Source organism: Syngnathus acus, chromosome 8 (assembly GCF_901709675.1).
Source record: "Syngnathus acus chromosome 8, fSynAcu1.2, whole genome shotgun sequence".
In the NCBI taxonomy this organism is placed as follows: domain Eukaryota; kingdom Metazoa; phylum Chordata; class Actinopteri; order Syngnathiformes; family Syngnathidae; genus Syngnathus; species Syngnathus acus.
The window spans coordinates 6,841,806-6,867,183 of record NC_051093.1 but is presented as its reverse complement, the minus strand read 5'-3'; the positions used below and the strand labels follow the sequence as shown (position 1 = coordinate 6,867,183).

General features: G+C 39.3%; 4 protein-coding genes, 2 long non-coding RNA genes and 2 other non-coding genes across 15 annotated transcripts; 4 read left to right on the top strand and 4 right to left on the bottom strand.

Moving 5' to 3' along the window:
* rasd4 (rasd family member 4) lies at positions 1-931 on the top strand. The gene has a single exon (XM_037255663.1). The coding sequence runs from the start codon at positions 273-275 to the stop codon at positions 897-899; it is 627 nt and encodes a 208-aa protein (XP_037111558.1). The 5' UTR covers positions 1-272; the 3' UTR covers positions 900-931.
* A 1,044-nt stretch (positions 932-1,975) lies between these two features.
* LOC119125312 (phosphoribosyl pyrophosphate synthase-associated protein 1) lies at positions 1,976-8,119 on the bottom strand. 4 transcript variants are annotated; one of them, XM_037255654.1, is made up of 12 exons: positions 7,725-8,119; positions 7,488-7,540; positions 7,248-7,314; positions 7,012-7,184; positions 6,823-6,938; positions 6,694-6,749; positions 6,481-6,626; positions 5,685-5,726; positions 4,131-4,201; positions 3,702-3,848; positions 3,366-3,537; positions 1,976-3,007 (listed from the first exon to the last, which is right to left on the bottom strand). In XM_037255654.1, the coding sequence occupies exons 1-11, from the start codon at positions 7,805-7,807 to the stop codon at positions 3,379-3,381; spliced, it is 1,113 nt and encodes a 370-aa protein (XP_037111549.1). In that variant the 5' UTR covers positions 7,808-8,119; the 3' UTR covers positions 1,976-3,007; positions 3,366-3,378. The 4 variants fall into 4 exon arrangements, with proteins under 4 accessions (XP_037111549.1, XP_037111548.1, XP_037111550.1 ...); XM_037255653.1 differs by having other exon boundaries at positions 1,976-3,537; XM_037255655.1 differs by having other exon boundaries at positions 1,976-3,537; positions 5,685-5,723.
* Positions 8,120-9,001: 882 nt separating this feature from the next.
* On the top strand, positions 9,002-13,218 carry LOC119125315 (cytoglobin-1-like). 4 transcript variants are annotated; one of them, XM_037255660.1, is made up of 5 exons: positions 9,002-9,058; positions 9,560-9,674; positions 9,745-9,889; positions 12,473-12,704; positions 12,779-13,218. In XM_037255660.1, the coding sequence occupies exons 1-5, from the start codon at positions 9,017-9,019 to the stop codon at positions 12,941-12,943; spliced, it is 699 nt and encodes a 232-aa protein (XP_037111555.1). In that variant the 5' UTR covers positions 9,002-9,016; the 3' UTR covers positions 12,944-13,218. The 4 variants fall into 4 exon arrangements, with proteins under 4 accessions (XP_037111555.1, XP_037111554.1, XP_037111556.1 ...); XM_037255659.1 differs by having other exon boundaries at positions 9,560-9,679; positions 9,747-9,889; XM_037255661.1 differs by lacking the exon at positions 9,002-9,058 and having other exon boundaries at positions 9,563-9,676.
* Positions 13,219-13,343: 125 nt separating this feature from the next.
* Positions 13,344-16,245, top strand: LOC119125317. The gene is made up of 3 exons (XR_005098461.1): positions 13,344-14,220; positions 14,288-14,350; positions 15,909-16,245. It is a non-coding gene; the product is annotated as an uncharacterized LOC119125317 (long non-coding RNA).
* Positions 16,246-17,857: 1,612 nt separating this feature from the next.
* On the top strand, positions 17,858-24,423 carry LOC119125781 (fas-binding factor 1 homolog). 2 transcript variants are annotated; one of them, XM_037256623.1, is made up of 29 exons: positions 17,858-18,091; positions 18,176-18,206; positions 18,337-18,384; positions 18,465-18,510; positions 18,583-18,649; positions 18,753-18,885; positions 19,010-19,063; positions 19,357-19,506; positions 19,599-19,725; positions 19,806-19,933; positions 20,010-20,103; positions 20,175-20,594; positions 20,670-20,747; positions 20,813-20,892; positions 21,075-21,127; positions 21,194-21,241; positions 21,329-21,454; positions 21,537-21,637; positions 21,735-21,941; positions 22,131-22,238; positions 22,379-22,518; positions 22,594-22,712; positions 22,835-22,957; positions 23,034-23,210; positions 23,276-23,452; positions 23,545-23,682; positions 23,747-23,840; positions 23,924-24,042; positions 24,276-24,423. In XM_037256623.1, exons 1-29 carry the CDS (start codon positions 18,071-18,073, stop codon positions 24,366-24,368), a joined length of 3,300 nt encoding a protein of 1,099 aa, XP_037112518.1. In that variant the 5' UTR covers positions 17,858-18,070; the 3' UTR covers positions 24,369-24,423. The 2 variants fall into 2 exon arrangements, with proteins under 2 accessions (XP_037112518.1, XP_037112517.1); XM_037256622.1 differs by having other exon boundaries at positions 18,995-19,063.
* LOC119125788 lies at positions 24,154-25,368 on the bottom strand. Its single transcript, XR_005098532.1, has 4 exons — positions 25,098-25,368; positions 24,890-24,942; positions 24,648-24,706; positions 24,154-24,481 (listed from the first exon to the last, which is right to left on the bottom strand). It is a non-coding gene; the product is annotated as an uncharacterized LOC119125788 (long non-coding RNA).
* LOC119126427 lies at positions 24,555-24,624 on the bottom strand. The gene has a single exon (XR_005098652.1). It is a non-coding gene; the product is annotated as a small nucleolar RNA R38 (small nucleolar RNA).
* Positions 24,777-24,846, bottom strand: LOC119126428. The gene has a single exon (XR_005098653.1). It is a non-coding gene; the product is annotated as a small nucleolar RNA SNORD49 (small nucleolar RNA).
* Positions 25,369-25,378: the final 10 nt, after the last annotated feature.

Sequence of the window (25,378 nt, the reverse complement as noted above, 5' to 3'; positions counted from 1 at the left end):
GTTATGGACGTCAAAGATATCAACTGGGTCGGCAGTGAATGAGTTAATTGGACTCCATTATCCAATGGATGTAATGGGACTGCATCTTCAGTACAGTATGTCTTCAAATATCCGCTCCCACATGACAAGCTGTCTCCCGATTGGTTGGAAGACAGAGGAGGCAGGCGCGTGTGTGAACATAAAAACACAGATTTCCATACACTCTGGTGTTCACTCATCATCTGCCTCCATCCAAACATTCCACGCAAAACACATCCCAAAGCTTCTTCAGCATGTCTCTTGAAGAAAAAGACAAGACCAATGTGCGGATCGTTTTTTTAGGAGCAGCAGGAGTGGGGAAGACAGCCCTCATCCAGCGTTTCTTAAAGGACACTTTTGAACCTAAGCATCGCCGCACCGTCGAGGAGCTCCACAGCAAGGAGTATGAAGTCGGGGGTGTCAAAGTCAATCTCAACATCATGGACACCAGCGGCAGCTATTCTTTCCCAGCCATGAGAAGGCTCTCCATCCAGAATAGTGATGCCTTTGCACTGGTCTACGCAGTGAATGACCCGGCATCCCTGGAGGCAGTTAAGCGTCTGCGGGATGAGATCCTGGAGGTCAAGGAGGACAAGTACATGCCTATCGTTGTGATAGGGAACAAGATCGACCGTCAGCACGAGCGTCAGGTGTCGAGCGAGGATGTTGTCTCCACAGTGGAGCTGGACTGGAATAATAGTTTTGTGGAGGCATCTGCCAAAGAGGACATTAATGTGCTACAAGTGTTCCGGGAGCTTTTACAGCAAGCTAATTTGCCAAGCTGGCTCAGCCCGACACTGTGCCACAGGAGGGAAACCTTTCCCAAGGGGAAGGACAAGATGCCGAAAATGAACAAGGCCAACAGCTGCCTCCTATCCTAACTTTGAGGACATCATCTAAAAATTCACTGAAATAAAAATTGGTTTATAAAAGGGAAGCTGACTGGATGTATTGTATTGCTACTGAACAAGACCTCAATGGAAGTGCTTCTAAATATATGATTTTAAATATGGACTTCTGTATTTTCTTCGTCTTTTATGGAACGTCTGAAAAGCTTTCTGTGGATTGAGAATTAGTACTTATGCCAGAACATTTAAAAACAATGCATTTGGTTTGTCCAGTGGTTTTGTAATGTCCTTCTAAAATAAAGAAAGAAACAAAATATGAGTACCTCTTGAAATTAAAACTTGGAGAAATAAAAATGGTGAACGCTGAACAATATAAGATGCCAGAACATTGGTTACTTTGAGTGGAAACTATTTCAAATTGGCTGTTGATCAGAATTTCTCACAGCATTTGAGACCATGGAAGAACTCAAGCAGAAGCTTGTCTGATACTGCCCTCTTGTGGTCAACATTTACAATGTCGCTACAGTAGTTTCTTAATACATGCTAGATCCTTTCCTCTCTCTTATTTGCATTACAATTTGGAACAGCTTGACTTCTAGCTGAATCTATTAAATCTAATAAATGATTAATTTCTTCAGGAATTATTATTCCCATTAGCTGACAGGGCTTGTTTTAATGGGTAAAAACGAAAGATATTCAACTAAAATCTAGTTTTATTGCCCTGCTCGGATAGGCAAACCAAATAAGTAAATCGATACTGAAACCAATAATGGCAAAGTGGATCATTTACTGCAATAAAATCAAAGTGAGATCAAAGATAAGATAAAATATAGGTGGATTGGTTAGCACTTGTGTTTGAATCTTCACGACGTGACGGAGACCTTTTAACAAGTCGAATTTTAACGAGATGTCCGCTTTCGCGTGCTCTTGAAGACTTCTGACGTCAATTTGCCACAATCACACATTGTTGTCACGTCCTGAGTGGTGGAATTCACACACACTTCCACCAAACTAAAGCCATCTCAAAATTTGCAATATAAGTGAGTCGCTGTGAATTTATGAGCTGTTTTATCCAATTGTAGTTACATTTATTTATTTTAAATAGTCACTTTTTTAGATCAGTATGGCAATTGTTTCTTTTATTTAACGGACAATGACAAACATTCATTTGGGAAGTGGATAAAGGAAAACGGGAAGACATCATTAAGTTACAGCAACTGCCTGCTTGCAAATCAGCACATGCGAGCATTTACAGTACAGTTTAGGAGAAATAATACATTGGAAACAAAATGGCAAAAAAAAAAAAGCAACCCCCCCCCCCCCCCCCATTAAACCAACATCAGGAACATGGAAAATATTTTTGCATTGTCTCATAAAGTATGTCCCTGAGCAGAGAGCTATAATGACATACAGAGTAGACTAAGCAATATTTCTAACGCTCAAAAAGTGCACATGTTCAAAACATACATAAGTCAACTTATGCGTACACTGAGACTGTAATTATATTTGCATTATTGCCAACAGCAATCACTTTTTCGGTTATCAATTTAAGTCCAGGCGGTGGTTGTGTTTTCATTTTCATGACATGTAAACAAAATCATACTTATGGAAATACACAAGTTGAAATAGAACTAATTAGATTCAGTATTGTCATTTTCTGTCATCACAATTGAGACTCAATGTAGGAAGATTAAAAGTCAATTGGGTAGCTAAATTTGATTTTTGTTCAAGAAAAGATGCCTGCTAACAGTAATATTAGATTGCTAACACGTTTAACAGTTGACATATTGCATCGCTATTGCCTTTGGGTATTTCATCAAAATAAGGTACCAAAAGTATTTTAAGTTCATACTTCGGCAATGAATCAATATTTAAAACACTTTCAATAAGTGTGTGTACCTAGACAAAACATACTGACTTGTGAAAATAGCCTTTGGAAAGTAAAGCTAAGCTAAATGGCTAACACAAAAAAATAGCAATGTGAATGACATCACTGTCGCTAATGAATGAACAACAAAAAAAGCTCTAAATTTAGTCGCAATGAGGACTTTGTCTGGCTGAAAACCTCTCGCCCCAAATTAAATGCCTGCTAATCATAGTGCAACGCAGCTCAGACTGCAAAAGCCAGCAAGAAGATGCGTCTCAGTCATTAAGTACATCAGTAGTTTTTTTTAAGCATTTTTTTTTTAAGGCAATGATAAATCATCTAGAGTTCTATACAATATGATGATTTAAGAAAGCGTTCAAAAACTAGACAGAATTAAGATTTAAAAAGAAAATAATTCTATCACTTCACTCATTTTGTAAACACTATTGGTGTGGTTGAAGATTTTTTTTTTTGGCAGTCAAAAGGGGAAAAAACACTTGCGTAGAAATGGACAATGACTTCGACATATTTGATGCATCTATGTTTCGTTTCTTGTTTTGTTTTAAAACATCATTACAATATGTTAGAAGTAGGTGGGAAAAGTCCAAACCTTCCTTCAGTCACCATCTGACCCACCTTTCTGGTTTAGTCGTCCACAGCAATGTTGCGGAATAAGTAAGCCATGGACTCGCCGTTATGGATACGCCGGATGGCCTCAGCCAGGATCATACTGACGTCCACCGTTTTGATTTTGGGACACTGAAGCTTCTGCACTTCATGCGGGACTGTGTTGGTCACCACCACCTCAAACAAAAAACAAATCCTTACTTCCTAATGCAGTGCGAGTACAAACTTATATTTTTCTGTTCAAATATTTTCGGATGTTTCCTGAACATTGTGTTGACGAGAAAAGATTCAACCCTACAATGACATATATTAGACATTAATATTTTTGTTGTTGTCCTTACCTCATCAATAGCCGACTCTTCTATGAGACGTGGAGCATCGGCAGAGAGTAATCCATGTGTGGCCATGATGTAAATTTTGTAGGCGCCTCTTTCTTTCAGGATCTCAGCGGCTGCCAAAAAATCTCCTACGTCGTCGATGATGTCATCCTGGAGAGGAAACGTGGCAGTCAAGAATTAGTGGATTTTGAGTTTTGGGTGTGTGACAAGCGACTCCTGCAAAAGTGGACCAATGCTTGCAAATTGGTGCACGCAAAATTTCAAATACCGTAAATTCCGGACTATAAGTCGCGATTTTTTTGTGTGCAAATTTTGAACCCAGAAGTTTTAGCTGGTGCGGCTTATAGTCCGAAAATTACGGTAGTCTTTTCTGTATATATAGAATTTAATCTAGTTGGACACAATCAACCCAAGATTGAAGCAACCTCTTACCACAATGATGGCAATTCTTCCCCCCACGTCCCCAACAACAGTAATGGGAGGCTTCTCCTTGGCCATCATCACTGAAAAAGCAAATCGGTTTTCGTTAGCAGCATCGCAGATTCGACGTTCGAGCCTGATCACGAGTCACTCTCAGTAGATTGGGTAAAATGGGTTGAGAAAATAGTTTTAGGAAAATCACTGTGCCAAATTCCTTTCTGATGTTTAGTTCACAACGCCATCTTAATTTTTAATTGGCTGCAGAATTATTCCCCCCATTCTACCCCACCTATGAGATTTTTTTTTTTTTTTTTTTTAAACGCCAAAATGTATAGCACATGCCATGCAAAGAATCAAGAGTTGTTTTTTTTTTTTTTTTCTGCCCAGGATACCCAATCAGAAGGCAGCGCCGCAACTGCCCGCAGCGTGCATATGAACAACTATGCACCAGAGAAAGGTTATTTGACGGTGGACGACAGTGTATGGCAACCACCGCCGAGGCTTTCTTCATTCACGGTTGCCAATCTCACGGGGTCAATCGTCAGTCCAACATCGCTGCTTCCAGCGAACACTTGCATACATGCACACAATCGTCACAATGCACCTTGAGATTTTCATTTTTTGTGTGCGTTTGTGCATTTTTTATGTTAGCATTGCTTTATGAATAAATTTCTTCCAAGACAGTAGCATTGTGAGAATTGTTGGCCATGTAAATGCTTCGATTAATTCAAAAGGGTTGAAGGAGCCAATCAGCCAAACCAAGCCAATTCTAAGAGGGGAAAGTATCAGGAAGAAGAGAAAGGAAGGCGCATGCCTTGTGCAACACTACTGAATACCGCGAGGCACACACGGCATCAGTCAGTCATGTAAACACCACAAAGTCAAACCAATGATCGCCTGGTTAGCAGTAAACACACCTCTGTGAAGTTCTTAACGACTTGCCGAGACACTTTGAAACATGACATGTCTGATCTCCAAACGCTGCGCTATTCTAAACAAGCCTAAACAAAACGATTCAACTAAAATGTCAATTTTTTTCAGAGCTGAATTGTATCAAGCAAATTCATTTGGAAGGTTTCCTCTTCCTGCAGGTAAATCATTTTTAACGTTAGGGGAAAAGCATGCTTCATCGGTCTCATCACATGCAGTCGACAAGAGCAAAAAATGTTAATCAGATTTTCCCCCCAAAAAAAAGCTTGACCAAAGATGCCACATGTGCTGATTGGCAAGATGAGTCCAGATATTGAAGTCAAGAAGAATAAAAGGAAAAATAAAAATGTTTGCCGTGGTTCTGGTTTTGATTTATGGAAAATAAAATCAGAACAAACAAAGGTTTGGACCATCTTGTAGAAGAAACCGTCTGGAATGTGAGGTGCAAAATTTTTTTGCAATTGTGTCTTTTACCGCTTATAACGTTTTGACACCGGTCACCCTTCTTCAATCCAGACGATTTTTTTCCCCAAGATGCGACACAAACTCTTTGCCGGCACATGCACGAAGAACTGAGGAACCATTTGAAGAGGAACCGTTTCATAGTTAGAATGTAGGTTAGGTTTATGCTCGTACTTGGAAGCTCTATGCCAGGGAACGGAGCTTGTTGTTTGCCTGCTATCGCCAACAAATAAACACCACATTAAACACAAATGCACACATATTTTCACAAACACATGATGCCAAGACTTGCAAAATCCTCTTGTGGATCATTCGTCAATCGACTTTCTTTGGATACGTTGACGGAATTTGACAATTGCTGCTCCAGGGGAGGATTTTTAAAGTCAATGGTGAGAATAAAAACATAAGTAAAAAGGAGGAATATTTTGATTAAATAAAGGGGATGTTATGGGTTTTTTTGGAGTCATTTGCCAATGACACAAATATTTGATTTTTTTTGGTCAGACTCAGTTGTTGGCCTGAGCCGTAAATGATTAAAAACTTCCAAATTAATCCAGAGAAGACAATACATACATGCAATAAAATATTTTTTTAAAACTTGGACATTGGTCTTATATTGTTCCCCAATGCCATTAAACTTAATTAGTTGACAACTGCAAAAAGTAAGATAAGTAACAACTAATTAAATTTAGGTTATTTATGAGGTTATTTCAAGGTTGCAACGTGATAAATAATATTTCGGCAATCAAAAGCATGCAATCCTATTTCGTCATGTATGATTGATGATATGGGTGGAAAAACAGGCTCAAGTTTCATGTTTGGTTCAAGTATGGCAAATGAACACAAAGCTTGGACAAATGTCCGTCTTAGTTCCACGAGACGATACAATGCGCTGCTTTTGGCTTCATTCCAACCTACAAAATCATAACAGAAAGTTGACGTTATCAATTTTAAACAATGGCTTCCTTACAAGGCAGCTCTAATCCCGTGTGTCCCGTGGTGTTTCGAACACATGGCGGCGAATGCCTTCCGTCAGCCATGTCCGACTCCGAACACTGAGCCTCGCCATGAATCACGGCCAGACCCAAACGCAGGCGTTCCGCGTAGGACTGAGCTCTAGAAAAATCAATGACAGATTTTTACTTTGTGCCAAAATGTCATGAAATCTTTTCCATGCATTTACCTCTTGGCTGCTGCTGGAGATTTGGCCACGATGATGGCATTCCTGTAATCTGGAATCTATATGAAGAAGAAAAAATTCTTTAAAATGGTTATTCAAGTGCTAAGAAGTTCTCTTGAATGGAATGATCACCTCCTCTTGGATATACTGGATCAAGAATGGGGAAGCCCGCAAATTGTCCACGGGAAAGGAAAAGAAACCTTGGATCTCTTTTTGATGCAAGTCCATTGTGATAATGTGTGTAAGACCTTCATCGGAAAAGATGAAATGAATTCTTACAATATGAATATAAACAAATGAGGTGACAGAGAGGCTCTTTACCTGCTTTTGCCAACATGGACGCTAACAGCTTACATACGATGGAGCCCCTCTTCCTCATCTTGCACTGTTTGCTGTAGGGGAAGTATGGAATAACCCCGATGATGTTTTTTGCACAAGAGGTCTTGAGGGCGTAGGCCATAACCAGCAGCTCCATGATTGCCGTGTTGACATCTCTGCTCGGAGTTAAGAGACAATGTAATCGCCAGAGCTTCAACCACAGACATTGCGACACTCACCGTGGTATGGTCTGGATTATGAAGATTGTTTGTCCACGAACAGATTCTTTTACATCCACTCTTGTTTCTGCAAACAAATAAAATATGTAAGAAACAACAAAGCAGTCAGTTTTTGTGTGTGTCATATCAACATTTCAGCTGATATGTATACAAATATGACTACGGCTGGAAAACTACTTTATGGAAATGTTGAATGCTTTCTTTACACCTCTTTTTTCTTTTAAATTAGTTTTCTCTTACCACTATTAGACTCTTGAAAGACAACCGACTTTCCCAGCTCAACACCCAGTCGTCTGAAAAGCATGATTCATGGATTGATCGACTATGTAAATAGACAGAGTGCAATGTATGTACTGATCTAAACAACTAAAACTATAACAGGTTTAACGGGTTAACATATGGAGACGAATGTTTAACTTGAATAGTTCAGTACATTTAGCAAGCATGATGGAGTGAGATGAATTGCAACATTCTTACTCCGTTATCTTCTTCGCCAGTTCTGTGCATGCTACGGAGGAATTTGCCGAGAAAACACGATAACCACTTTTGGCGACGTTCATGATGCTGTTGATCCCGTCCACTACTAAAAAGACCCACACTGGATTTGGAGTGAAATTTGCGGTTTCGTTTCTAGTGACGTTGATGTTAGCTTCCGCGTTAGCTACTTGTGCGCTCGCCTGTGATCTTAAACTGCGCCGATCGAGACTATAACTTTGGATTTGTTGGAAACAAAAGAAAAGAGTTGCATAGAAGTATGCTAGGTCACTTGAGATTTTCTAGAAGATATTGCGATGTTCTCACGACTGATGGATACCTGACCGGTTCAGGTAGCGTGCCGCTTGTGCAAGTATCAGCTGATATTTGTTACTACGGAAGCTTCGCTGAGACAAACTTTGCGAGTTCGCGTCGCACAATCTATTTATGCGTCGCAGCGTGGCTCAGATAAACCCTTAAATAACTCGCGTATTTTTTCGGATTGTTATTTTTATATACGATGTTAATTAATAATGAAATAAAATAAGTATACTTATATTTAATATTCATATTCATTACTTATATTTAATAAAATAGCTTAAATGCCATAATTTTGCCACCCCTGCAGCTGCATATGATAGAATTTGCCAGAATCCTTTTAGAATCTAAAGTTTACCTGGTTGTGAAGGGATATAAATATATTTTGAAGCGTTTTCCCTCATTATTTCAAACTGAACGCCTTACAGTCAATTGTCCCTTTGCCTTTAATTCTACCGATAATAATCATTCAAGCAAAAATGTTACTATTATATTAATATTATTATACACTTTGCTGTATTTTATATTTTTTTCACCGCTCACAGAGAACCGCTGGCATGCAAGGAGATGAATTCAACTAATCTCTATCTCTATCTCTATCTAATTGTCCGACCATGACCAAGCATCTGGATGCGCCAAAATAAACTCAGAAGATAAACAAACAGGCGGCTGAGTGGCGCACTGGGTAGCACGTCCGCCTCACAGTTATGAGGGTGTGGGTTCGATTCCATCTCCGCACAACGTTGGCAGCGGCACGTCCGCAAAACGTTGTGTTACTCCCTTTTCTTTTCTTTTTTTTAAACAGCTTGATCATTAATGACACACTTGTCAATGTTTAACCTGCGTCTGTACGTTGTTAACACCTTCTGCATACCCATTGCAGCACCCCTGTGTATGTTGATCTTTTAACATTTATTTCTCTCAACAGGTGGCCCTAAAATAATTCTCGACTGATTGATGTTCCAACCCAGCCAGCAATGAAATCTGAGCACATTCTCAGCTGTGACAACAAAACCAAGGTACCACTTCCTTGGCTAACCTTTGTCACATTCTCACAGCAAGGGTGAATAGTATACATTTCAAAGAGTGTGTATATATATATATATGTGTGTGGGGGGGTGGAACAGACTTGAAACCATGCAGTGACGCATGCAGTCTGTAAAAAAATCAAAATAAATGAGATTCTGTCCCATTTATTACTGACGTCATTCTGTTTAATTTACACCCCTTGGTGTGCCATTTATGCTGTCTGGTTTTGTGTGGAATTGAAAAATGTTGAGAGGTTAATCTCCTAAGAATGGGAATAATGGAAGAACAGGTCTTAATCTGACATTGTATCTCTGACGGCGGATTATTTTTCCCAACTTCTATCTCATCATGTTTTCATCAAACAGCACTTATAAAAAAAAAAAAAAGTGAGGTGGAAAGGGGAGCAGGAGGAGAGGGAGTGTGTGAAAGGGAGAGTACAGAAGCTCCTCCTTGTTCTCTGCATGTGTTTCTTGTGGTTTTTTTCTCCCCAGCCTGTTCTTCACTCACACCGAGATTCAGTGCTGGGAGCGCAACAATTCTCATTGGGGCAAAGACGTAAAGGAAAGCAGCCTCTTTTCCCATTAAGAGCAAAGACAAAAAAAAAAAAAAAGGTAGGATTTGACTTTTATTTATTGCAGCTAGATCTTTGCCCTCCCTTTTGATGAAATATGTTTCTAGATGGAGAGGATGCAGGAAGAGGGAGATCTGGACCACCTGGAGAGACCAAGTTCACTGACTGACAAGGATAAGGTGAACATCCAGGACTCCTGGGCAAAGGTTTACCAAAACTGTGATGATGTTGGAGTGGCCATACTCATTCGGTATTTACTTTTTCTCTCTTGTTAGTTGCATCTAGAGATTTTTTTTTCTTCTCCTATTATTTTCTAATTTATTTTCAGATGTGCACCATCAATTAGTTCCATAATGTTTAAATTTAAATGACTGTACTCATTGGGTATTTACTTTTACTCTCTTGTTGACGGCATCTGATTTTTTTTTTTTTTCACATATTATTTTCTAATTTCTTCTCAGATGTGCACCATCAATTGGTTTCATAATGATTAAATTTAAATTTATATGACTGTACTCTTTCGGTATTTACTTTTACTCTCTTGTTGACGGCATCAGATTTTTTTTTTCTTCACATAATATTTTCTAATTTCTTCTCAGATGTGCACCATCAATTAGTTCTATAATTTAAATTTATATGACTGTAATTATCAGGACATATTGATGCTTTTTTTTTTTTTTTTTAAATGAAATAGCTTCACTTTCTTGTACATTCATCAAAAAGTAGAGGCAAAGGGATAAACAATAATCCATCAGTCACACTCCCTTGGCTCCCAAAGGGCTCCCTCCCTTAAAACAGGTTTTGTTTTGAATGCCAGGCATCCCGCAGTGTCTCGATTATATCACAAGCAATCTGTTTTTTTAAACATCTCTATTTTTTTTGGGGGGGAGCAGTAGAGGTGAGTGTGTTTTCTTTACAACCTGCATCATTGAATTTTGTGAAGTCATCATGTAAACATTCCTCCAAGTATGGTGGACCTTGCAATCTGCTTGGGTTTATTCTTGATGTTTTGGCAGCAGCTGTTGTTGTCTTTTCAATTGACCAAAAAAAAAGGGAGGAAATGCAGCAATGGGTTATCTACATACATATGAATTGGAAGTTTAAGGGGCCCTCAGATGGAATGCAAAGAATTTACCTCCTCCCACTCACCTTTATTCGTCTATGTATTACTTACAGATGACGGGGTGGGTATCGCAGTTGAACCATAATATTTTTTTTTTAAAAACTCACTGGAACTTTTAGTAGAAATATCAGTTCCAACACACACACACTACCGATGGGCGATCCAATGAAGAATTGTATCAAAAATATTACCTGTATAAAATTAATACATCTTAAACAGTCCATTTATCAGTTGTATATTTTGGTTACTATATTAAATTGGATGAAAATAAATAAATACATGAATAAATAAATAAATGAATAAATAAATACATAAATTAAAAAAAAAAAAGATATATTATGATTTAATTGTGTGGTTAATGCAGAGTGTCAAACCCAGATACTGTCCATCTTTAATTTAAAATATTTTTTTTCGTTCCATCCGGCGACCTTGAGGGATTTAATGAATGAATCCACGGTAAATTTCCTGCTTGTTGCTGAGAGTCCTCTCCATCAAACCTCAGAGTAAACTTTAAAGCTTTGGAACTGCCCATTCCCCCTTCTTACAGGTTACAGATAATATCTAAAAAAGCAGACTTTGACACAGCCTGTGAAATTAAAAACTTTCTTCAGGTTCAGCTTCTGGGTTCATCTTGGAGAATAGATAACGACAGATTACGACTGTGATGGCCGTGTAAAATACTAATGAGGCTATTTATATGCAACCACAGGTGGTGCAATTCCATGCACCAAAGATTAAACATCATGGTCCCTCATTAGCTTGTAAGAGTCAAATTAAAATACTTATAGAGGTCTCCCATTTACATAGAGCTCAACATTCAACTTGAATCTTTGTCAGGAATTTCAATTCATAAAGAAAAGTCTGAAAGAGGAAGTTCTTTGTTTAAAAGCTAATTAGTAGATGATAAACAATGAAACATCAGGATGAGATTAGCAGATGTTTTGGCCCTCGTTCTAAAAGGTGGGAAGGGTTCAGTTTTTTTTTTCTAAATTTGGGGAAAATTTGAAGAATACAGAATAAAATTGATGCCAACTGAAAGTAATATATCAGTAACAGGCAACTTTATTTTACAATAATGAAATCATCCACCCAACAAGATCAACCAAAGTCTCTCCTAGTTGACAGACGTGAGACAGGCTGCAGACTTGTCTGGACCTTCTCTCATTTAGATTCAGATGGTCACATGTGGACAATTTAGAGTCTCAATAATCCTAACACACATGTTTTGGGAATGTGGAAGGAAGTACCCGAGCAAACTCCCAAAAGGAAAGGCTGGAAGTGAAACTCGAACCCTGAAATTTTATAATGAGGTGCAGATGTCCTGACAACTCACCAAAACTAAACAAAAATATTACAAGTTCACCACTAACTTTGTTTTCACCAGATGTTATTCATTTAATTGAGTGAGATTTTTTAAAGTTAAATTATTCTGTTATTGCATTCCATAGCCAAAATAAAAATACTCCGAATCACATGGGATACAGTTTTTTTTTAAATTTTTTTTTTTTTTTTCCTGCCCAAAATCTGCCCATTGTATATTAACATTTTCACAATAAATGTATAAACACAATTTTGTCCATAAATTAAACAAAAAAATAGGTGATGCATATTTTCCATTGGCTGTATATATTTGCTCATAATAATAAAAATAATAATAAATAAATAAATGAGCTCCGCACCCTCATACTGATTTTCATCTCCCTCCGACAGGCTGTTTGTGAACTTCCCCTCATCCAAGCAATACTTCGTCAAGTTTAAGAACATAGAAGACCCAGAGGGACTGGAAAAGAATCCCCAGCTGAGGAATCACGCCCGCAGAGTCATGAGCAGCATCAATACGCTGGTGGAGAACCTGGCTAACCCGGAGAAGATCACCTCAGCGCTGAAGCTACTCGGCAAAGCACATGCGCTTCGGCACAAAGTGGACCCGGCGTACTTTAAGGTTGCACCACAAACTAATTACAATTGCCGTACATGTATTTTTTTGTCTGAATTTCTCATTTCTGTTCATGTCAGATCCTCAATGGTGTTATCCTGGAAGTACTGGGAGAAGTGTTCCCAGAGGTGATGACAGCAGATGTAGCAGGAGCCTGGACTAAACTCTTGGCTACAGTCTACACGGGTGTCACCAGCACCTATGAAGAACTGGGTTGGACCAAGCTCTCCACCTCAACCGGGTGAAGATTTATTGACCTATAGACCTCTGACTGTGTGTCTTCAAGGTTGAACGACTTCACTTTGAAATATCTTCTTCGCATAGAATCTATATCGCAGAAATACCGTCTCATGTTATCTATCGGCAGCTATGGGATAGCATCGAAGTGTACCAAAGGAGAAGACACATAGAATGTGCCTTGTAATGTATGTGTAAAGTACCGTATTTTCCGCACTATAAGGCGCACCTAAAAACCTCCAATTTTCTCAAAAGCCGGCAGTGCGCCTTATAATCAGGTGCGCCTTATATATGGACCAATATTGAGCCACTACAGCAGGCGTGTCCAAAGTTCGACCCGCGGGCCAAATGTATAGATCTTATATATGGACAAAGTTTTAAAATGGGCCATTCATTGAAGGTGCGCCTTATAATCCGGTGCGGCTTATATATGGACAAAGTTTTAAAATGGGCCACTCATTGAAGGTGCGCCTTATAATCCGGTGCGCCTTATAGTGCGGAAAATACGGTACATATATCCTAAAAACTGCCACAATGCTTCTGTCTTTGCTAGTGTAAACCATGCGGGATACTCGGGATAACATTTTTACATTTTTAACAATAATCATAATCGATTTTCTCATCATGACGTACCTTTGTATCCACATTTACCAATGTTTTGAAATAAAAATATTTAAAAAAAAGTGACTCGATATGAGATACCAATATAGTAGTCCATTTTGGATCATTCATTCTCTCCTGTTGTTTCGATCTCGTTACGCTTAGCTAATGAGCGTATTGAATAATATATGGTGACACCATTGCATTTAACATGAAAGAAGAGCTAGTACATTATTTAGCCCAATGATTTCTGCAACAACAGTCTTGATTTAAATACTCCAGATATCATCCATGCATTTTCTATTCTGCATTCTCCAGGTGGATTTAGCTTGCTGTGCTGACAATCTGACAATGAATCTCACCATGGTTGTTTTTAGAACAGAACCCCACAGCAGGCTCTGTTTGCCTCCTAGTCCTGCCAGCTAGATCTAACCCCTTCTTGATCCCAGCTAATCCTCTCAGCTAATCTTCACGTTCGAGAGTCACAGCCAAGAGGAAGACAGGAATAGTCTGATTGTTACACCACAAGTGTTTGCCTTTTCAGTTTGACGCTTTCAATGGGAGCGGAGGTCTCGCTGCTCTAAGCACCGGGAGATCCTTTGGAAAGGATCATGTGCACCACAATGGCTGTCCTTACTACCATCGGGCTCATCTTGCGGCATTTATTCTCCAGTAAAATCAACCCGTAAGTAGTCTGGTCATTTTCTTGAAGTTTGCAGAATGTGAATAAATATTCTTATCATCGGACGCAGGCAGATGGAGGAAGAGGTGCCAGATGTGAAGAGCAACCAAGCTCCAGAAAATCAGAAATGACGGTGAGTGTTACTAAAAAACTTAGGAATGGGTCAAATAAGAAGATCCTAGGATAATTTGTAGTGGGGGGCGGGAGGGGGGTGTCAGAAGGGGCTCCAGACAAGGGTGGAAAGTGGAGCAGTGGAGCATGTTCCTGAGGCACAGATGCATAAAGATCGCAAAGATGCCTGTCCCACATTTTTCTGTTATGCACCGGCTGCAGCTCGACTTACACTAAATGATTCAGAGGCTGAACAACAATCCATCATCATCACTTTGGAAGCTTATAACAAGCTGTAGGAAATGTGATAAGCAATGTGATGAAGGTACGATTGCGCAAGGTTTTGATTTTGATCAGTTTTATGAAATCAAGTCATTTGGTGGAGCAACTGCGTGTCAAACACAAGGCCCCGGGGCCAGATTTGGCCCACCACATCATTTCATGTGGCCCGCAAAATCATGACTCAATGTTTCTGGTTAAAATGCCCAAACTCTAAATTGTCTTTCCTTTTAATAACAGTGAGGTATAGCAAAAAAAAAGCTACAATCCCAATTTCAAAATACCGTATTGGCCCGAATATAAGACGGTTTTTTTTTTTATTGAAGTTAAACTGAAAAAGGGAGGGGGGTCGTCTTACAATCGGGGCTTTCAGGACAAAGGCTTTTTTCAAACTTGAGTCTTGAAATGAGGGTGTCGTCTAATAATCAGGGTCGTCTTATATTCGGGCCAATACGGTAAATTAGAATTTTTTTCAACTTTTCCGTTGATATTTTGCGCTGTTACGATTTATTATGTGGCCAATCATGGTTGCAGTGTGGTGGACATCTGTCCCACACTATAGTTATCCCATGAAAAACTAGCATGCCATCCATGAAAGAATTCAAAACATCAATCCGGGGTCAAATTCCATCTACCCAAATGACTTGTCTACACGCAGTTGTGTTTTTTCAAAGAGTGGAACCACCCTGACCTTGAACCAACTTTATATCTCTGAGATCTACTTGGCATGTATCTGACCTGCGATAACTCATGAGTCATAAGTCATCGGCGGCAGTGTGTGACTATCGTGAGGAGGCTGTTTGGTTTTTACTCATGATACTGATCCTAAAACATATCTTGTTTCAACCTTATTACTCAATATAAGTACTTACTCAATCACTTCATTACATACCACCACACAAGAGTCGATGAATTCCATTTCTTGATTAACTACTTTGTTGTTTTGGCAGTGTATTTGGGGTTTTTATTTTTCTGCATGATGAAGGGTCACTTTGCTTGCAACATTCGTCAAATGGGCAGATAATATTTTGTAGCCTGGCCTTCCTGTTCTCCATGCTAATGAGTGGCTAATATCCAGGAGCGGTTTTTGGCACGGGTGACACAGGGCGGCATTTTTTTTATGTAACGTGGGTGGTGTGTCACAAAAATGTCAATAATTTGCGATTGGCTGGCGATCAATTCAAGGTGTGCCCTACATCATGCCCAAAGACTGCTGGGATGGGCTCCAGCATGCCTTGTGTGGATAAGTGAAATAATCCCTTACACGTCTTCTCATTTTCTCCCATTACTGATACGTACAGGTCTGCACATGGAAGCTCATGCCAAGTTTTCAACCTGGAGTGAAGAAACAACAAAGTTGGTCGGGGGGGCGGAAGGATTGAGCATTCTGGTCTGTCCTGCACATGCTCTCTGTTCTGGGACAGGGAACTGAGGCAAAGGGAATTTGGGCTGAATTCCAGTTTCAAGATAACATTCTCATGTTTTCATGCCAGTTTAAGCTGGTTAGATTTGCACTATGACCCTTTATTGTTGTTTGAGTTAGCTTTGCGTTAAAGAGTTTCTGGCAGAGAGCCATCGGAAACTAGTAATGTGCCTCCTTGGAATATATAAATAAATAAATAAATAAATAAATAAATATCCATCCATTTTCTGAACCGCTTAGTCCCCACGGGGGTCGCGGGAGTGCTGGAGCCTATCCCAGCCGTCATCAGGCAGGGGACACCCTGAACCGGTTGCCAGCCGATCGCAGGGCACACAGAGACAAACAACCATTTGCACTCGCACTCACACCTAGGGACAATTTGGAGTCTTCAATCGGCCTACCAAGCATGTTTTTGGGATGTGGGAGGAAACCGGAGTGCCCGGTGAAAACCCACGCGGGCCCGGGGAGAACATGCAAACTCCACACAGGGAGGGCCAGAGGTGGAATCGAACCCGCACCCTCCTAACTGTGAGGCGGACGTGCTACCCAGTGCGCCACCGAGCCGCTAATAAATTAATAAATTATTAAATTAATAGAATGGTGGTCTTTTTTACTAATTCCAAAGAATGTCTCTTATGTGACCTGAAGTCTGAAATGGTCAAATTCTGTTTTCCTATTTTTCTTTTTTTTTTTAAGCTGACTGTCCCCTTTGCTTAAAAAAAGCACACACATCTGTATACTGGTTTTATAACATAATCTACTTGTTTGATGCTGAGTGAAAGGAAAAAAAAGTACAAACACAGGGCAAGTGTCAGCAAGTAATAGTAAATCATCCTGTAACCTGCTGTGGTGAATTAAAATGTTAAGACATGTTATCTCTAGGAGTCAATTAAAACCTTTGAAAATACTGCACTAAACATACTTTATATTTCAGTACAAAGGATGGGATTAGTTCTGTCCATTTTGGGCTATCAGGGGGCATTATGGAGAGGGCTTTGCATGTAGGCATCAGATGTACCCCCAAAGTCCAAGGAGTATGTAGTAAATCATTTTCATGATAAATGACACATTTATTCAGATGTTTTTAATTGCTGTAATGATATTTATTGCTGAACTGGAACTGAACTCACTTCTTGCATCACACCACACTGAAGCAATTTAAGATGTTTTTATGTAGTTGCATTTAACGTGGGTTACTTGCAGCATTCTGAAGTCACACTAAAAGTCCAGCTAGTTAGAAATTGGGCAAGTAGGCCTATGTAAACAAAAAGAAAAGACTTGCAAGATAAAAAGCAACGCTCACATTTCTCAAGTTATTTCTCGGTTATCATTTTGCTGATCAAGGTGCAACTTAAGGCACTGAATTAAATATAGACAAAATGTGAATTATTCTAATAGTTGAACGTTTTTTTCCCCAATTTATTTTGTAAATTCCGATGCCACCTGGTGGTGGAATTGAGTATTATGTGGCATTTACTCGGTTGCAATGACAAGCGCAGTAATGTCTGAAGTGGTTGGAAAGATTGAATGAAAATAAAAACACAAATTTTGCTAATACCATGCCATAAAACGCGCACACAAATGTTTATTCATGAGTTGTACACGTATGCAATAATTAACTTTGAATTAAAAAAAAAAAAAGCAAGATGATTTAATTGTAAAATATATATATAATATGAAGAATAAGAATAAAATAAGAATAAAAAAGAATAAGAATAATAAAAAAAAAAGTACGTTGTTTTACTGCAAATTTACAGGAAACATAAGCACAGCACCGGTGTCATAACGGGGTTCGCTGAAAACAACATTTCCCACAATGCAAGTGGGCAGGTAAACAGGAAACGTTCCTCCTTCCTCGGTTCAAATCTTGGAGCTTGTGTGCCCAAGCTACTAATCCGCTAGAAGCGTGTGAACGTTTAAATTAACTATTCTATTGAAAATGGTGAAGCACGAGCGGTAGCAGGAGTTTTTTAAAATCACCATTGGAGACGAGATGCCTCATCAAATTGATGCTAAAGTAGCTAGCTAACTGCTACTGTAATGGTAAACAAACCAACAATGGTGAGTATCTTGATTGACTGCAGTCTTCGTGAGTTATTTAATTGAATCATTATTTTTTTTTCCCGATCGGGATGCTATTTTCAGGCCACAAATCCAAAAGGGAAACCAACTAAAAGTAAGTTTTGTATGTCATCGATACACGCTTACAATACTGTACAGTACTTAATGAACAGCTCAAAAAGTAATACACAGATACATGTAAAAAAATAAATAATGAAAATTTCCATTTTCATGGCTCACCCAAGGCTCATTTGGTGATGGAGATATCCTCGAAAGCTCATTTGATGGTGGCAGTAAGTGATTGCTGTTCTGTGGAATAAATGAAACAAAAAAATAATAAATTAATTAATATTTAATAAAATGTACTCATCAGAACTCCCACCAAGAAGAAAGTCAGGACGTGGTGGATTACGAAATAGGTATTTTTGAGTAATTGCATTTAATAAATGAGAAAAAATACTATATTTTATGTATGAATCCTTTTTTTCCAGCACATCTGACATTGAAAACATCTTCAGTATTCTAGACGATGTAAATTTGGATGAAGACAACATTGAGGTTTGTTAAAGGGTGTTTTAATAGATAAAAAATAATTAAAGAACAATAAAATACAAAAATGTTTTAAATGTTTATGTCTGTTTTTAATTTTACTGTTGTACAGGGCCCAGATATGAATGCTGCATCAAAGAAAACTTCTCATTCAACTTCTGCAGAAACAAAAAAACGATCTGATAATAAAGAGTCCTTGCCAGAACCAGATATACTAGCGAGTGATATGAAACCAAGGGAAGCAGGTAATATAGCAGTGACCTTATTATTATAAAACGCTTTACTCATTTAAAAAATTGGTTTAGATGTTTTCCTGAGAGCAAAGTTAGTTTTTCTCTTCCCCACTTCACCTAGATGAAATTTCCACAGGAGGGAAGAAGATAGACGCATCTTCAGCGCGTAACAAAAAGTTCAGCTTCCTTGGTGAGTCTGCCATTTGTCATTCGAAACTTCTGCATTTCAGGTCCAAAACTGCCAAAATGAAAAATGTATAAATACAAATTAAAACAAAAATATACAGAAATAAAAGATGACAAAAAATGTATCATACAAAATAAAAGCAAACAAATACAAAAACAGAAAAATAAACATGTACATAAATAAAACTCAATTAATATTCAATACAATTAAATATCGATTTATAGATTTAAAAAAAATAATAATAATTATATTTGTTTTTATTTTCACTTTTATTTCAATCAATTTCTTTTCTGCAGACCTCGATGACCAGGATGATATGGATGACCTGTTGGATAGTTTACCGCAAACCAAAAAAAAGACGCCATCCAAATCCAATTCACTGCCAACCAAACCTGAAAAATCGACACCTTCACATTCTGCATCTCTCGGCCAAAAAAGAGAAACAAGTAAATCTTATTTTACGGGATGTCCTATTTTTCATGTTTTAATACAAACCTCACAGGCTAAATCCCTCTCACCTTTTATGTGTTTTAATAAGCCAGTGCAGCAAAGAAACTAAATGAACTCGTGTTTGATGATGAGAAAGATGATTTAATTGACGAACTTGGCCTGGATTATGAAATTCCCAAGAAAAAAGAAAATGTGCTTTTTACCAACAGGGAAAGGTAAGTCTGAGTCTTTATTTTTTTTCATCTTACGTATTTATGGCCTGAATCTTTTTACATATGTCATCTCACCACCGTAGTGACCAACCACAGAGAGCTCGCACCAGACTCGACGAGATTTTAGAGAACTGTAATTCCCAACGTCCAGAATGGCCACCACCAGGCGGGAAGAAGGACCAGTCTTCATCTCGGGAGAAAAACTACAAAGGTAAGATGTCGCTGTAGTGTTTAAAAATGCGTGTAGTGTTTAAAAATAATTTTGGAGCTTTATGTCTATTTCTCAGAGGTCCTTTTAGATGATGACCTCACATTTGGGTCATATCAGCCCACAGTGGGAGACAACGCTTCAGGGCCACAGTCCCGTCGGCAGTCTATCAGGTGCGTGATGAAATTGATTTGATATGTGAGAATTTGATCAATAATTTTCTCATTTTGCTTTAAAAAAAAAGATTCCCCACGGAGGACGTCAGTGCTTCTTCCCCGGAAAAAAAGCCCCCCATTCCCCCAACCTCCACTCGAGCCCGCAACCCAGCTGACTGGCTCTGTCTCAGTGCAAACGATGAAGACAATGTTAAAGAGAAGAAGACCTCCATAGAATCTCCAAAATCTCCTTCTCCTCCTTTATTGGAGAGAAAGCGCTCACTGTCTGGAGAGCAGAATCCAAAAATGGAAGTGAATGCCTCAGTTTTGGCTGACAGCAAAGCAGGAAAGCCCGAGGTGATCAAAAAAGTGGGGGAAGATGATGACTGGTTAGTAGGAGCTCTGAGCAGGAAGAAGTCTTTCTCGGGATCAAACTTTGATGCCAAAATCTTAACTCAGGAGCAAAATTTAGGCCTTGGAGAAGAAGTGGATCTGGAGTCACTTGTTAGGTAATGGAAATAAGATTACGCAGTTTTTCAAAAGGTTTTATTTTTCAATATGGAATTTGTTCATCTGGTTTTCAGTAAGGAAGCCACCTCACAAGGCCGGAGAGGCAGAAATAACACCCCTGGGAAACAATCGTCATCCTCCATGGATGCTGGGTAAGTTTTGGCTGAAGAATTAAAAGAATAACATGACATGGAATATATATTTTTTTATATTGTAGAATTCCTTTCAACTCTTCACTTGGACAACCAAGCCTTGCTGCACAACATGCCCCTGAAAAAGAAGAGAAGGCCAAGGAAGGTACCGTATTCTTGTTTTTTTCTTACATGACGGCATTATTTGACCTGTACATTATATTTGTAAAAAAGAAATACAAATATAGTATTTTTTTGCAGATTTGATCACATTTAAATTTGCAATTTTTAAGTCCTATTTCTCGTATTAGAGTATATCATCATTCCCATGGATGCTTTTATTTTCAGTGCTCCCGCAGCCAGACCTTAAGACAAACTCATCAGCTGCTGTCCAGCAACAGGTATTTTTTTTTAATCATCATTTCGATGTAGATTGACTTATTTTAATTCCTTGCCCTTTTGAGCAGGTGCCATTTTCAGCTGACAGCCTGCAGCAACTCTTACTACAACAACAGGTGAGCCCAGTTTCCGGATTCATTTCAATTCTATTCACTTTGCAAATTTCATTTTGTCATCATCACATGATTACTTCTGGCTGAAAGATGATGCAGTCACAGTTATTGGGGCTTCGGGGTGTTTTGGATGCTGGGGCCGTGCAAAAAGTCGACCAGCACAATCATGGTGATGGAGAGGATTTACAAGCACGCGTCATACAGCTGGAGGCACAGGTATTTGAACGCTATGGATGGAGAAGATGCTTAGATTTGGAATGGTTACGGAAACTGAGAGCTCCATCTGTTTTTTGTCCAGGCGAAGACGTTGCAACTAGAGCGAGACCACAGCCAGATGTTGCTAGAAAGTATCCAGCAGCGACATAAACAGGACATGGAACTCATGGAAAACGCACACAAGTATTGATTCCAAGATTACATTTGTACTGTTTGCCCTCCCCACCATGTGTTTAAAAAATGTGAGTCATACTCGAACCATCTTATGCGCCGCTCGCAGGACTCGCGTCAAGCTTCTCGAGGAATCTGCAATTCAGAGGGAGATGCGGATGCGGCAGGAGAGCGAAGATCTCCTCGAACGCTTGGCTGCGCTAACTCAAACGGCTGAGAAGGAGCGCTCAGAGCTGCAGGCTCACTACCAAAGAAAACTGGCCCAGTTCCAGCAAGACCAAGATCGTGACATAGAGAGACTCCGGGATTTGCAAAGGTCGACTTCTTGTGCTGTAGATTTTTTTCTGGGTTTTTAAAAAGAAACAAAAAACTAAAAATGACTTCTTTTTTTTATCTACTTGATCTTGTTTGCTTCAATTAGTGAAAATAAGAAGATAATAAAAGGTTTATTCGGCATTGTAGAAACACTTTTCACAGGTTCCCACCTACCTTTCATTCTTTTCAGAAAATCCATCACAGAGATGAAGAAAGACCACGAAGACCATATTCATAGACTGAAAAGGCTGAAAGAAGAAGAGGTTGACGCAGTAACAAGTGCAACATCTGAGACCAGGTCTAACATTTATTTAGCATGACTTTGTGCTTGTAGATTATTTCTCAACAAGTGTGTGAACATTAAAGAGTGCGTAAAATACTCTGATTAGGTGGTCAGGATTTTAAGAATACTGTATGCCTTTTTTTTTTTTGGTCCAGGTCTCTAACGCTCGTAATAGAGAAGATGGAACAGTTTTCTTTTCGGCTTGGAGATCTCTCCAGTTTGGTCGAGAGCAGGCATGAACACACAACCCATGGTTTGGAGAAGGGGGCGCGGCACAGAGACGAGCAGCTCCGAAGTGTGTGCCGCCCACCCACACCGATCGACGTTCACGAGTGGACAAGGTCGATTGATCCTCCAATGTTTCGCTCAGTCATGCAGGATCGTTTGGCTCAGCAAGAGAAAATAATGGCGGAGGAAAAAGCTTACCTGAAGGAAATCATCTCGAGGATGGACACTCAGATTAATGAACAACAGAGACAAATTGAGAAGGTTACGACTTTCATGTTAAGAACATTCGCTTGTGTTTTTTTACCAAAACAAGTCAAACCCACGATAGAGCGTGACTTTGTTGTAATTTCAAAAATAATTTATTAATACCATGCATGTTTCAGGATCGCTGGAAGATGACAGGAGAGCAAGCCAAGGTAGAGTCCTCCTTGAAAAACCTGGAAGAAGAACGACGTGCCCTGACCATGCAGATGACCATGGAGAGAGAAGAGCTGGAAAGAGCTAAGGTAAGGCTTAAATCAGGCCGAGTCACCACAAAAATCGTATTCCCTTTATGACTCTTCTGTTGTCGTTACACTTTAGCGTGCGTTATTGGAGGAGCAGAAGGCAGTGATGCAGCATTGCGCAGAGGAGAGAAGAAAGCTGGCAGCCGAGTGGAACGTCTTTCATGCTCAGGAAAAGCAGCGTCGAGAAAAGGCCGAACAGGACGTCAGCACTTTACTGGAGAGAAGAGAGGGCTCCATTCTGAGTCTTGCGCAGGTGAGTTCAGCAAATCTGCTCGGTTACAAATCCCAAATACATAAAACTTTGTATTGTTGTAATAGGAACAAGCTGATTTGAAGCTTCGCGGCGGAGAGCTGAAACTAAAAGAGACGGCTGTGGCACAGGAGAGAGAGGTTCTGGAAAAACTGAAAGGAGAACTAGAGCAAGAAAAGGAGAGGATAAGCACCACGGCCCTTAGGCTCAAAATCCGAGCGCAGGAAGTTGATGCCTTCAGCAAGGTGAATCGACATTTGCTCAATTTGACTCTTGTGGCTAATATTTGTGAAGTCGTGAAGCTGTTTTCCATAACTGTTACTGGACGCGTGTGCAGCTGGCAGCAGAAAAGTATGAAGAAGGAGAGCAAGCATTGCGGGAAGCCAAACGTGTGGAGTCTGAACACCAGGCAAGGCTGAGAACCATTCATTCCCAGATTGAGAGACTGAGGCAGCTCGAACAACGTGCTCTTCAGGTATTTCATATTTATCAAAATACAATTATGGGCAGTCATAATATACCTGTTCTTTTAAATGTAGGAGCGAATAAGGATCAACCCTCAGGAAACAACGGAGAAGTCTAAACTAGACCCTCCGAGTGGCTCTTTGACACAAACTACTCCCACTCTACCAGGTCATCTATTTGGAGATTAACCTAGGTTTCACAAATTTTGAATTGATCAAAAAACTAACCCCGATTTGCATATTTATTCATAGATCTGGGTTCTGCAGTGCCGGAGTCAAAGTTAACTTTAACTACCAATCAGATTGTACCCAATTCTCAATCTGTGGCACTCCAGGCAAGTTTGGCCATATGGAAGTACAATGCACGAAAGGTAAGCAGTAATTGTTTAATATAATTTGTGTATATTCCAAATGTATAGATTGTGTGTATATAGGGACTATTGCCTATCATATTGGAATCAATCAGCATCTTGGAGAGCATGACAAAGTGTTGTAACCTTTATTGAAACTCACACAGTGAAGGATTAACATACACATGCAGGAGCACATTTTTTCTTCAATCATTGAATGGATTTCTACTAAAGTAAATTACTCATGCATACAGGAGCATGACTACCTCCAAGAGCAGCAAATCTTCCTTGAAAACTTGAAGAAAAAGTCAAACAAACTGAAGTCACAGTGGGCTACAGCATTATAATTCAGGATTGCTTGACATTTGTATTTTTATAGATTTACAAATAAATCAAATAGAATTATGTTTTCCCTTGACTGATTTTCTTCAGCTTATTCACTCCAATGCAGAAATGTCACCTAAAAAGATACAAAATAAGACAATCATACACTGGAGGCAACTTATGATGAACAAGTAAAATCGTGATTGTGATTAAGCCTCAGGTTACCATGACTCAACATTTAAGTTCAGACAGGGATAACTTTTTTCATCACAGGCTTTAATCTGCAAAACTCCAATACATACCGTTCAAATTCCTTTCCCACGGAGAACTCATGTTCCTGATGGCAGCTAACTTACTGCACCTAATAAATAAAATGCTATGGTCAGTATTTTGTGATCATCTTCCATGCAAAGAATAAATCTGAGGGCATTTCTCAGATGATTGCGATCGTCAGTTATCGCATCAGACGGCACTTCCTATGCAGCATTTATCATCACTGAAACCGTATTACAATAGAAGTTTAATAGAACAGTGTAATACAAACCTTTGCAAGGTCCTCTTGTTTTAGCATTGGAAACCAAGCGGCGCACAATTGACCTGAAACAAGAAGATCATCAGCAACGTGTTTCTACAGGCCACTAACTACTGCTAATCAGGTACCATTTATCTCCACACGGCATTTACAGACAGGGATAATCAAACTTCAAAATTACATTTTAAAAGTGTGCATTAAACCGATTATGACAACTTACCCACGATTATTCACTTCTACGAGCATGCTCTGCACCACGTGCTGGTTCCATGGAAGCTAACGAGCTAGCCTAGCATGATTGTAAAGTCGCTAGATTCTCCATCTAAGTACTCTTAAAAACTACCTCTGAGTTCAAGGAGGAACGTCTGCATTTACTAACTTAATATTTGAGCAGGGATGCATTAAAAGATCTTGCACGTTAGCCTGGTAGGGAGCTTCCATCTTGCACGGATACACCGACAAGCTAAAAGAGACAGGAAGTCTTGCGGAATCCGCTTTTAT